Genomic DNA, 12,217 nt, shown 5'->3' on the forward strand with positions numbered 1-12,217 from the left:
AAGCATGGATGCAGTGTTTGTGTGAACTAACATAAATTCAAAGTAAAGGAGCGGAGGGGAGAGCAAGAGAACCGGATAGAACAGCCGAATCCGGCCCGTGGGCCGTAGTTTGCCCAAGGCTGGTCTAGACTATCCACTTGGTATTTTTCTTTAAGTCCACTCATTTTTAAAACTTTTTCTAGCAATTATGGTTTAATGTGTATAGCTCTCATATACACATTAATATAATGCAACCTCCAAAATAAATATTAGAGTATTATCTATATCTGTCTTGAGTACCACTGGGGATTCATGTATCATACTTCGGTAAAAGTTTTAGGGTCAACCCTGGCATTTTAAACTACTCATCTCTAGACTTTATTCAGATCCTCTAATAAAAATCTGTAAACACAGACCTGAGAACAGTAAACACCCACTTACTTGCACACAGAATGAGCTGTTAGAAACTTGTGAGTAAAAGTTATTAATAAACCATATCTTCCAATTTCATTTCAAAGCATGACTGCCAACATGGCCCATCTGTTTTTTTACATTAGTGGAGATATCAGAGACCCAAATCCACTTGTTCTGTCCCTTGGTTTGTACAGGCACCTTTAAGGGACATGTTATGCAGCTGCCATAGACTTAGTAAAATATGTACTCAAGACAAAGGAAGGGGAAACACATGCTTAATTCTTTGTTCCAACAGAACTTGGAGAATGTGTACCCCAAAATAGAAATACAGGTGACATGACACTGAATCGCAAATAAAACAACACACAACACTTAGCAGAGTGTTAGGCAATCAATCAAAACATGTTAATTAAATTTGTTCTCTAACTAGTAACAACTTTAAATCAAGTAGTTCAGAAATTTCTGAGGAATCCCAGTCTGTGCTTCTATCAAAGGAGGAAAAGAAGTGCTAAAAATATCAGCAGGTACTGAGGGATTAACAAAAGTTTCTAAAGCAGTAGCTTTCAGAAACATTCACCACCGTATGTGGAAATGATGAGGTGTTTAAAAACAATTTCTGGAGACATTCTAGAAAGTCAGCAGTGAAGCAGTACCAAGAAATTTGAATGACTACTTATCTATCCGTCTATGATGAATTTAAGATGGGCACAGCACTCTATTCCATTATGATTCAAACATTTTTGTATGATTTAAGGAGTAGGGAAAACTTCAGTTCCTAAAACAATGAGCCCTAAAAACTTAAATCACAAACCATGAGAAAAAGTCTTCCTTTACCTGCAGCAATGTTGGAGGCCACGGTGTGTGTTTAAGATGCCTTACTTGAGAGATGTGGCGCCCTAGACTCCGATGGACACTGCAGCACTCATCGCATATAAAAGTTCCCCTATTTACTGAGGCCCAGGAAGGATCTGGAAAGAAAATGAAATCTCAGTGGCGAGGATACCAGTTGGTTGCTTTACTGCCAGATGGCAAAAGATGACTGAGGTATGGTTTTTCAGAAAAATAAGACATTTTTGTTGCTTTAGTATGCTAATCAATATATCCAGCTGGTGATACAACCTATCTTGCCTGATTGGGTACAATGTTAATTGTGACTAAAAACATGAGTTGAAATCCTATATAAGCAGTTATCTCCTTTCTGGTTCAGGGCCACAGTCTGAAGCCCTAATGGAATCTACCACCTCAGATACATGCTCTTTCATTCAACATGAGAAGCAAATTGAGAGGATATAGATGAATCATTTTAAATCCATCTCCGCAAATGGCAAAATAATACAACTGTGACAGTGAATAATCCACATAGCATTATCCAAAGAAAATGGTGAAAAGATTGCTACAAATCTATATGCCTATCTGTGTAGCAGAAAGCTGCAAGTGACAAAACTATAAAATTGCTCAGCTGTTGTGGTTCTGATGACTGACTGGGAAATCTGGCCTCCTCCACTAGAGAGATGTTCTAGGATATCCATTAGTTGTTTTAAATAAACTACTGAGGTCTGACTGGTGTGGCTCAGAGGTTGAGCATCGACCTATGAACCAGGAGTTCATAGTTCGGTTCCCAGTCAAGGCACATGCCCGCATTGTGGGCTCCATCCCCAGTAGGAAGTAGCCAATCAATGATTCTCTCTCATCATTGGTGTTTCTATCTCTCTCTCTCCCTTCCTCTCTGAAATCAATAAAAATATATTAAAATAAATAAATAAACTACTGAGTCCAATCTTGCAACTGCTTTGAAAGAACAGATCTGTTGCCAAAACCGGTTTGGCTCAGTGGATAGAGTGTCGGCCTGCGGACTGAAGGGTCCCGGGTTCGATTCCGGTCAAGGGCATGTACCTTGGTTGCGGGCACATCTCCAGTAGGAGGTGTACAGGAGGCAGCTGATCGATGTTTCTCTCTCATCAATGTTTCTAACTCTCTATCCCTCTCCCTTCCTCTCTGTAAAATATCAATAAAATATATATTTAAAAAAAAAAAAGTTTGAAAATATGGACCCTAACACCAAAAAATTAAAAAAAAAAAAAGAAAGAAAGAAAGAACAGATCTGTAATAACAGTGGCTTCAAAGAAGCAAAGATGTCAAATAAAAATGAGTAGTATTTTTGATGTGTGTAATACTTTTTTCCTATGAAGTTCCAGAGACAGCTATTGAAACAGAAATAATTCACACTGTAAGCAGCAAGAATACTTCACATTGGTTAAGTACACTGGATACCTAGAAACCAAAAAAAAAAAAAAGAAGAAAAAAGACCTACATTTCATCAGACTCACAATGGCGTGACAACAGGTGCCACAAGCTCCCTGGTCTAAGGGTTATATTTAAAAGTTCTCCAATGGAAAACAAAAATCTCTAAAATGCATGTACACCATCTTTACCATTTTTAACAGTTTATTCAAATCCTTTCCAACCATATAATGAAAAGTTATGGGATTTCAATCAAAGACAAATCCTAGGAGTCAGAGAGTGTGGTGGTTAAGAGAACTGGCTCTGGAGACAAGCAGTCCAGGGTTTGAACCCCAACTCTCCCACTTCTCACACAATGAGCTAAGCAAGTTATTTTATTTTATTTTTTTGAGCATCCTCACCATGGATCAAATGGGAATATAACACATCTCAGGATAGTGAGGATATAAAAAGTAAGTAAAGTTGCTTGCATATAGTAAGTACTCAGTAATGTTAACTGTTACAACTTTTCTAAATTATTTTCTAAGTACCACTCAGATATTTTCAAGAGTCCACTGAAATTCATGACCCACTGGAAAAAGTTTTTTAAATTATTTTTTAGAGAGAGAGGAAGGGAGAGAGATAGAGAGACAGAAACATCAATGAGAGAGAAAAATCAATTGGCTGCCTCCTGCATACCTCCTACTGGGGATCGGACCCCCAACCTGGGCATGTGTCCTGATGGGGAATTGAACCAGTGACCTGTGGTTCACTGGCCGACGCTCAACCACTGAGCCACACTGGAAAAAGTTTTTGATTGGTAATGCTTACAGTGTAGAATGTTTCATGTGAACACTGCATTACTATTGTAAAAGTCTCAGTAAAACTCAGAGTAGAATATATTTTAAATGAACTAGATTCTTTTTTTAAGGTAAAATATTTACTAAGATGTAAATATTTACAAGATGATTAAATGTTTGCCATGAAATAGAACAGAAAATAATTCAGTACTATTATGCCATTCTAAAAAGCAAAGACTGAAAACATCAAGATGAAGGATCCCTACAAAGACACATAACATTGCTTTAGGCAATATGGCACCACTACTGGTGATAAAAAAGAGATTGTTTTGAATCACAGCTTTGGTTTTCACATATCTATTCAGTAGATTCACAATGTTCTTGGAGGAAATTAGACAGGAACAAGACAACTAGAACTTAACACACATTAAGCAAGGTTCTCAATTAATCACTTTAACATCATAGATCAGAATCCCATGGAAAGAACATCAGAATGTTAACAACACAGTAAAATTGAGTTTATATAAATGATATTGGGTGAACCCCTTCCAGATTACCTGTTTTGGTTTTTTTTTTGTTAATCCTCACCTGAGGATATTTTTCCATTGATTTTTAGAGAGAGTGGAAGAGGGGAAGGGAGAGAGAGAGAGACATCAATTGGTTGCCTCCCGTACACACCCGGACCAGGGCCAGAGATCAGCCTGCAAATGAAGTATGTGCCCTTGATCAGAAGTGAACTCAGGACCCTTCAGTCTGCAGGCCACCGCACTATCCACTGACCCAAACTGGCGAGGGTCCTTGCAGTTTATCTGAAGCGTAACGCCAGAGCTACTTAACCTGGGCTCCAGGAACACAACAAATGGGCTTTGGAAATGTCTGTGACCCCACTGAGAAATCTTAATATAAATTCTGTATGAAAGATTAAGTATGCATGCATTTTGGGGGGAGAAGGCCTTAGTATTCATCAAAATCTGAAAGGGATTCCTAACCATAAGGGTAACGTTCATGAGGGTTTACCAAAAAAGCAGCACAAATTCCTGGCTGCTCAAGTTCACAGAACATTTCAAGGTAGCCTAATTACATTCAAAACAGGAAGGAAGTGACTCAAGTCTCATAGATTAGGCATATGAGACAACTAAAATGACACAATAGGAGAGAAAATGTTCTGAAATGCACAAAACACGGAAGAAGTGCAAGGTAGTATTTAGGGTGGCAATGGAGCCAAAGTTTTCCTTCACCCCATATCATCCACTCAGAACTAAAGAATACGCATTCCAAAAGGAAGTTTGAATCTAGCCTCAAGTGAATCAAACACATCAGACAGTTCAACTGAAAACACAAGAAATAAGGAAGTAGAACAAATAACATTTTTAGAGACTACAATGGTGTTTGTGTAACCCACATTAACTTAGTTGGTAAAACACCTCTCTTTAAACTCCTCCACCCGGCTCCCTGTCTTCAAAAACAGTTGGTAACATCCCTGGCACTCCCAGGCTACAAAGGAACCACGGAAGGTTGGAGTTATCACGGTACCATTTAAAATCGATCTCCACTGCCATGTAATGAGATGAAGTTCAGAGCAGTTGCAAAAACACTGCTGCTCAATGATTTCATTAAGATTGTTTATTGGACGCTATTGTGCCAAGGAAGCCATCTTACCTTTGAATTACTTCCAATTCAAAGCAGATAAACCCAAGCACCGAAAACAGCACAGAGGCCTGTCAACTCAGCTCCAATCCCTAAGATGGATCTGAACTCTAAATCTGAAAATTACACCCGGGAGGAATGGTTTTGCCCTTACAATGCCCCCAAATGCCTGACTGCCCAATGACCCTGTGTTTGTTTTGTAAACCGTAATCAATGTACAATTTAGAAATTAAATTCTAGCTTTCAAGGGCTGCAAAGGTTCTGTACTAAAGAACACAATTCAGAGAGAGAACACCACCACCTAAATGACGTGACCTTAAAGTGTTCGCTGAATCCTCCTAACCATTGACTGTGGGACTCCTGGTTATGCCCATTGGAAAAAATGAGGAAAGCAAGGCTCAGCCAAACGCAGTCACCAGCCCAAGGTCACCCAGAAGCAAAATCTAGTTTGAACTCGGGCCACTCAGATGCCAAAACTTGAGACAGGCGTCGACTCTCAAGTGCCGGTGGCGTTTGCAAGCCCCCGACATCCTGGCGACTCTCTCCGGGGGAGCGGAGCCCGAATGTCAGGAGTGGGGAGTCGTCCACGGGTCGGCTGGCTGGTTCCGGCGGAGGGAGGCGGCGAAGGTCGCCCACTCGGGCAGGGTTCCCGGCGGGGCGGCGGGCTCCGGGCGGCTGGGGTGCCGGGGACAGGGGAGGTGACACCTGCGCCTCCCGGCCCGCGGCGGGGAGGACGTCCGCACTTTACTTCTGTAATTGGCCTTCCTGTGCATTGCCCAAGCCCCTTCCTGTGGAAGAAGCTGCCCGGCCTCGAGCCCGCCCCCTCTCCGCAAGGCCTGGGACGGGAGGGACGGGAGGGACCGGAGGGCGGCGGCCCCCTGCCCGCCCGGCTCTGACAGGCCCGGGACGGCTCGCGCCCCAAGGCTGCCCCAGTTGCTCCGAGTCGCGACCTCGGGCACATGGGGTGCAGGACTCGGCCGCCGGGAGCCGCCGGACCCGTGGGGGCGGCGCGGGGCAGGGGTCCCAGGCAGGAGAGCTGAGGGGAGCGGGCCCGGCCGGTGGGACTCACCTGGCCCGCTGCAGTCGGCGCACATCTCGCTGCTCCGGAGCCGCTTCGACATGGCTCCCGCCTCCTACCTGCCGGGTACCTGAAGCCCCGAGACAGCGCAGGCAGCGGCGACGGCAGCGCTTCCGCTCTAACGGGTCCCCACCGCGGCGCTGGCGGCGGCGCCTCTCCCCTCAGCGCGTCTCAGCCGCGGCGCAACACGCAGGCGTGGGGAGGCGCCCTTTGGCGTCGGATGGTCATGTGACCCGAAAGGGCACGCTGCCTTGTCGCCATCTTGAGTGAGGGCAGATAAGTAACCAGCATCTTATGTCCTGCTTATCAATCTTGAGTTTGGGTCTCCCTCCCTGGAAGAGAGTCGCTTCATCCTAGCACTGAATAATACCAGAGAGAGCAGCAAAACACCTGTTGATCGGGACTGTAGCCACACTTTACTGAGGCAATCAATAGTCAATTCACTAGTATAACTTTGGCCAAGTTCATTCATTCATTACTTTATTCAATAAATATTTATTGAGCACCTACTATGTTCCATACACTGATCTAGGCACTAAAGAAACAGAAGTGAGCAAAGAAGACAAAATATCCCGTCCTTATGGAGCTGACATTTGACTGCAGTAGACTTACAGTAAAATGAGTGAAATAAGAATGCTAGCTGTTCCTTAAGCTGCAGTTTTAGTCTCATCAGCAAAATGGAGATAATGTGTTATCTAACAATAAACTTAGATTTGCTTTTATATAGCCTGCTATCTAAGAATGATTTATAATTTTAAGGTAGAGAGGAAGAGGAAGAATAGCCAACAAAACTTATATGTGACCTGGAAAACTAAATATTTACTATCTGGCTAAGGAGAAATGTAATAATTCACAGATAAGTGTGGTGTGCCTGTCCCATAGTAAGCTGTCAATAATAGTAGCTCCTATTATTGTTGGTATTTGGTATTACTATTATCTTCTTGTCACAATTCGTTTTTAGAATAAGAATAGATAACCTAAAGTAATTTACAGGATGCTATAAGATAAACACAATGAGCCGAAGCCGGTTTGGCTCAGTGGATAGAGCGTCGGCCTGCGGACTGAAGGGTCCCGGGTTCGATTCCGGTCAAGGGCATGTACCTTGGTTGCGGGCACATCCCCAGTGGGAGGTGTGCAGGAGGCAGCTGATCTATGTTTCTCTCTCATCAATGTTTCTAGCTCTCTATCCCTCTCCCTTCCTCTCTGTAAAATATCAATAAAATATATATTTAAAAAAAAAGATAAACACAATGAGATGAGTTTAATCAGTGCGAAGGAGAGAAGAGACGTGGCCCTAATGCTAAGGAATATTTATTGTATGTGCTATATGTGTCAACCAAGCAAAAAAAGTCAAGAGGTTTTGACTACAAATAAATGACAAAGATTTATTCAAGGGTCTTATGATTTCAAGACTTGCAAATCATAAACACTACCAGAATGTTACAAAGAAAAGAGAATAGCCCAGCTGGTGTGGCTCAGTGGTTGAGCATTGACCTATGAACCAGGAGGTCATGGTTTTGGATGGCAGAGCACATGCCAGGGTTGCAGGCTCAGTGATCATCGATCTTATGCTCTCTCATTGGTGTTTCTCTTTGGAAGCTGTCAGCTGTCTCTCTAGAAAAATCAATAAAAAATATATTTTTAAAAAGTCCTCAAGCTCAAGCTTGTCAAAGTAAAATAAATTATATTCCTCATGGTTCGGCCCATTTGGTCTGAACCAGTTTTGTCAGCATGACTGTACTGACTTGATCTTGTTTTCTTCACCAATTTCTCATTTGTAAACACAATTGTGAGCTCCATTCCGCAAATATTGGACGCCTCTTATGGGTCTGGTACTGTTTGACTTTGGGTACTCTGGTAAGCAGCCATTGTGGAGTTTTTCAATTAATGAATAAGAGAGGTGTTCAATAAACATGGAACAAGAAGAGAAAAGATTAAGTTGCACAAGGTTTCTGAAAGGCTAGGAAGTCTTGGAAGAAATCGATGTATCTTTCTCATATCAATGTTTCTCTCTGACTCTCCCTCTCCTTTCCAAATAGGTCTCAGAAGCTCTGGGTATAACCACATAATTCCCACACATTCCACAGTAAGAGCCTCTAGGTACCATCCCGATGCTCCTGCATCCTATTTTGGACGGGAGACTCACAAATCTTCTGGATTCAACACATGTAGAAAATGGATTAGGCCAGGATTCTTCAACAGCTGTTGTTGCAGGCATCTGAAAAGCTGAGAAGGCAGAAGGTAAGCTTTCTGGGTTCATTAAATAATTTCACCCAGCTATGTAGTCTAGTTGTGGACAGCTGTGGAGAAAGCTCAGATCCGTGAGTAGATGTAAACTGACTTGGTTCTTTATTGAATCAAGGAGCTATGTTTAGTGTCTTAGATTGGAACTCAAAAGAATGAACTTTATACTTGCAGACTGTGGTCAAGTCTGCGTATTCATAACCCAAAATTCAAATGGCTAGCTTCAAAAAAAACGACACTCATGTGTGGAATAAGCCATAGGTAACATAACCTAGTTTGGAGTTCAGCTATAATAGTGGTTTTCAACTGGGGGTGATTTGCCTCCTCCACGGGACAATTGGCAATGTCTGGAGGTTTTGGGGGGGGGTGCTACTGGCAACCAGTGGGTAGAAAGGCTAGGGATGCTGCTCAATATCTTAAAAAGCACAGGACAACCCCCACAGAAAGAATTATCTCCTTCAAAAATGCCCTTCCTTGAGAAACCATGAGATAGGACAACCTCTATGCCATGCAACTATTTAATGTCACTTCTCTAGGGTTTATAGTTCCCCCTTCAAAACTGTTTGGTGTTGTCCACTTCCAAAATGGCTTCTGACCAATCATAGAAGCTTCTGCCCCGGTCCAAAAAGGCTGCAAGGGGAGTCAGTAAACGGAATGGTTTGGCCCATGAGCTGTTGTCACCCCCTGAGCGCAGAGTCGTTGGAAGTAGCCCAGTTGTGGGCCGAACCATATGAGGTTGCTGGAGCAGGGGGAAGGGGCTGGTGACGGGCAGGCCGAGTTTTCTATTTCCAGATCCTGAGCTAAAAGAGAGAATTTTAAATCTTATGAGGAATTTCACTGTGTCTCCTGGCGTGGAGTTGGACGCGGGTGGGATTGGGTGGACCCCGGGCCGGGGGCTGGTCTAGCTCCCCCCCCGCCGCGATGTGCGGTGGCTCGCTCCCGGCACTTCCCGGTTTGGGGCAGTTCAGTCCGCAGAAGTCGGTTCAGGAGCTGTCAGCGCGGGCGGCAGCGCGGCGGAGCGCGGGGTGGGCGCGGCTGACCGGGTCCCCGACCCGACCCCCGACCTCCCGCGCTCCCCGCACCTGGCCCCGTAGGCCGCTCGGCCGCGCCCCGCGCCCCTCACTCGCTCACCCTTCTCTCTCGAGCCCGCCGGCCGCCGGGCGGGCGGCGCCGGAGACCCCGCAGGGGCTGAGGCTTGGCAAGCGGGCGGTGAGGCCCGACTGCGGCCTCCTCGCCATGTCCGCGGCCCGCGAAACCAGCGGCCACTTCCCTTTGCACCTCCTAGTCTGGAACAACGACTACCGGCAGCTGGAGAGGGAGCTGCGGGACCAGGTGAGGGGCGGGGCGGGGTCCGGCCGGGTGAGGGGAGGAGGGAGAACTCCGGGGTCGTTTAGCCCGCATGAGCCATCTCCAGCCCTCTGCCCTCGGGCTCCGCAGACCCCTTCAGTTCTTAGGTCGCGGGGCAAGAATCATCACAGGACTTGGGTTGAGTGCCTACTGTGTGCCAGGTTCTGTACCGAGGGCTTTATTACATTAACTCTTTTTTACTTTGCAACAATCCTAGGAGGTAGGTATTATTATTATTACATTGGAAAGAAAGGGAAACTGAGGCGCTCAGAGGTTTATGTGCTTTGCTCAAGGTCGCCCACCTATTAAACATCAAGTCGGGGTTTTATGTGTGGTCGCTGGTTCCAGAGCGCACCGCACCGTCTTAACCAGTTAGGCTCTTCCCAAAGGGGTAAGAACAATACACGCTCCTCACCCCACCCACCCTTTTTGTAAGGAAGGGCTTGGTTGGGCTTGGAGTCCAGGCTGTAACGCGCCCTGTGACCTTGGGCAAGGCATTTTCCCTCTCTGGCCCAGGGAGACTGATACATACCCAAGTTTGAGAATCACTGGTGCCCGGGATCCTTAAAATCCCTTCCTGTTCCAAAGTGCATCGATTCCTTGTCTTTTATGTATTACCTTCTCTTTAAAGCAGTGGTTCTCAGCACCTCCGGCATGGCTCAGTGCACTGACCTATGAACCAGGAGGTCACGGGTTCGATTCCAGGTCAGGGCACATGCCCGGGTTTCGGGCTCTGTCCCTGATCCCTAGTGTGGGGCGTGCAGGAGGCAGTCGGTCAATGATTTTCTCATCATTGATATTTCTGCCTCTCCCTTCCTCTCTGAAATGAAAAAATATATATATTAAAAAGTAAATAAATAAAGCAGTGGTTCTCAGTTGGAAGTGGTTTTGGCCCCCGCCACTCCAAATGCATTTAGAGTCTAAATTTTAGACAGTTTTGGTTGTTACAAGTGGGGAGTGAGTGCTACTGGGATCTAGTGGTAGAGGTCAGGGATGCTGCTCAGCACCCTGCAGTGCACAAGATAGCGGCCCCCCACCCCCACCCAATCAAGAAGTCAGTAGTGTTTTGCTTGAGAAGCCCTGCTTAGGCATCTCTCCATGTCTGGGAGTTGTTGGTGCCTTCAAGTTACAAGCTAATAAACTTAGCAGTTAGAATAAGGATTAGTAGTTGTTTGGTGTAATTGTTCTTGTTAATTCATTTTATCCAGTGTACTAAAGTCCTGGTTTTCGAATGGATCAGAATTGACACTGTAATTGTCAAGGAGTTTTAGGTTAAAGGAGCATTGGTTGTCTTTTGGTTGGTGAGCATTGAGCAGTCAGCATCACCTCATTTGGTAAATGGTGACTGCTAAGCTGTTCTTGCACCTGCCATATTTCTTTTAAATCTGTTGAGCACCCACTGGAAGTCAAAAGTTGCTTTTTTTTTTTTTTTCATGTAAATCCTCCATCCAATGAAAATAAACCTTTATTGTAAGTCATTGGTCTTAATTAGATCATGCCCCCAGAGTAAATGACTCACTCACCACTAGGCATCTTAGTGTACCTGATGATTTAATTCCCTTTCTGTTACAGAGGGAGTTCTCCATCATTTTGCTCTCAACTCTAAGTCTCACCATGGACACTTTAAAAACAACTGGACAGTTCTGGTTTTTAGGTCAGCTGCGTTTTGTATCTGCACTTCCTCAGTATCGGGCTGTCCAGCTTCTTGTGAAATATCAAGATAAAGTACAAAGTCACAGAACTAACATCCCCTTCGATAGAGAGATTCATCATCATCATTAAACCACACACTCTTTCAATACTGATTTCTGAAAACAGCCCACTTTCTAGTCATTGGAGGTGAAGAAAGGAGTTTAAATAAACTGGAGTTTTTCTTGATAGAAAAACTTGTTTGATAAGAGCAGTTTTGGTTTATAATCTGTAATGTGACATAGTTGAATTATTTCTTTTTCCTGAAAGCTGAGATAAAGGTGATCATTGAAAGTTCTCTGTGATGCTTAACTTGAAAAACCTTAAGGATATTTGTGATTAGAAAATTATAATTTTGCAGCAGATTTTCCTGGAATAACTTGGTCCTTAATGCCTTCAGCCGTCAAGGAGGTCTCAGGAAACTGTTTACACTTGCTAGTTATTTGGTTTTGACTTTGTTATTGGTTATCACTGTGGATCATTTCATGGTATACCTATTCCCTTTGGGGAAGAGGAAGGTCAAATGTGATCATAAAGAACATCTTGAACCCATCCAGTGTGACTCAGTGGATTGAGCATCTGTGCACCAAGAGGTTGCTGGTTAGATTCCTGCTCAAGGCTCATGCCTGGGTTTTGAGCTCGATCCCCTGTAGGGGTGTGCAGGCGGCAGCTGATCGATATTTTTCTTATCCTTTTCTTTTTTTAAAATATTTTTATTGATTTCAGAGAGGAAGGAAGAGGGAGAGAGAGATAGAAACATCCATGGTGAGAGAGAATCATGGTGGATCGGCTGCCTCCT

General features: G+C 44.4%; 2 protein-coding genes across 9 annotated transcripts in view; one reads left to right on the forward strand and one right to left on the reverse strand.

Annotated features, from left to right (window-relative positions):
• Positions 1-6,335, reverse strand: part of GIT2 (GIT ArfGAP 2) — a 55,889-nt gene extending 49,554 nt beyond the window's left edge. For all 8 annotated transcript variants that reach the window (XR_013959549.1, XM_080650143.1, XM_080650142.1 and 5 more), the window contains exons 1-2: positions 6,130-6,335; positions 1,228-1,361 (exon numbers count right to left, since the gene is read on the reverse strand). Coding sequence is in view for 7 of the 8 variants with exons in the window: in XM_080650143.1 (XP_080506269.1) it covers positions 1,228-1,361; positions 6,130-6,181 (186 nt within the window). In the remaining variant the exon portion in view is untranslated. The remainder of the gene's footprint in view (positions 1-1,227; positions 1,362-6,129) is intronic.
• Positions 6,336-9,339: 3,004 nt separating this feature from the next.
• Positions 9,340-12,217, forward strand: part of ANKRD13A (ankyrin repeat domain 13A) — a 32,751-nt gene continuing 29,873 nt past the window's right edge. Inside the window, exon 1 of the mRNA XM_080650737.1 lies at positions 9,340-9,714. Coding sequence (XP_080506863.1) covers positions 9,619-9,714 — 96 coding nt within the window. The 5' untranslated portion in view covers positions 9,340-9,618. The remainder of the gene's footprint in view (positions 9,715-12,217) is intronic.

The sequence above is a fragment of the Plecotus auritus genome (assembly GCF_963455305.1).
Source record: "Plecotus auritus genome assembly, chromosome: 13".
In the NCBI taxonomy this organism is placed as follows: domain Eukaryota; kingdom Metazoa; phylum Chordata; class Mammalia; order Chiroptera; family Vespertilionidae; genus Plecotus; species Plecotus auritus.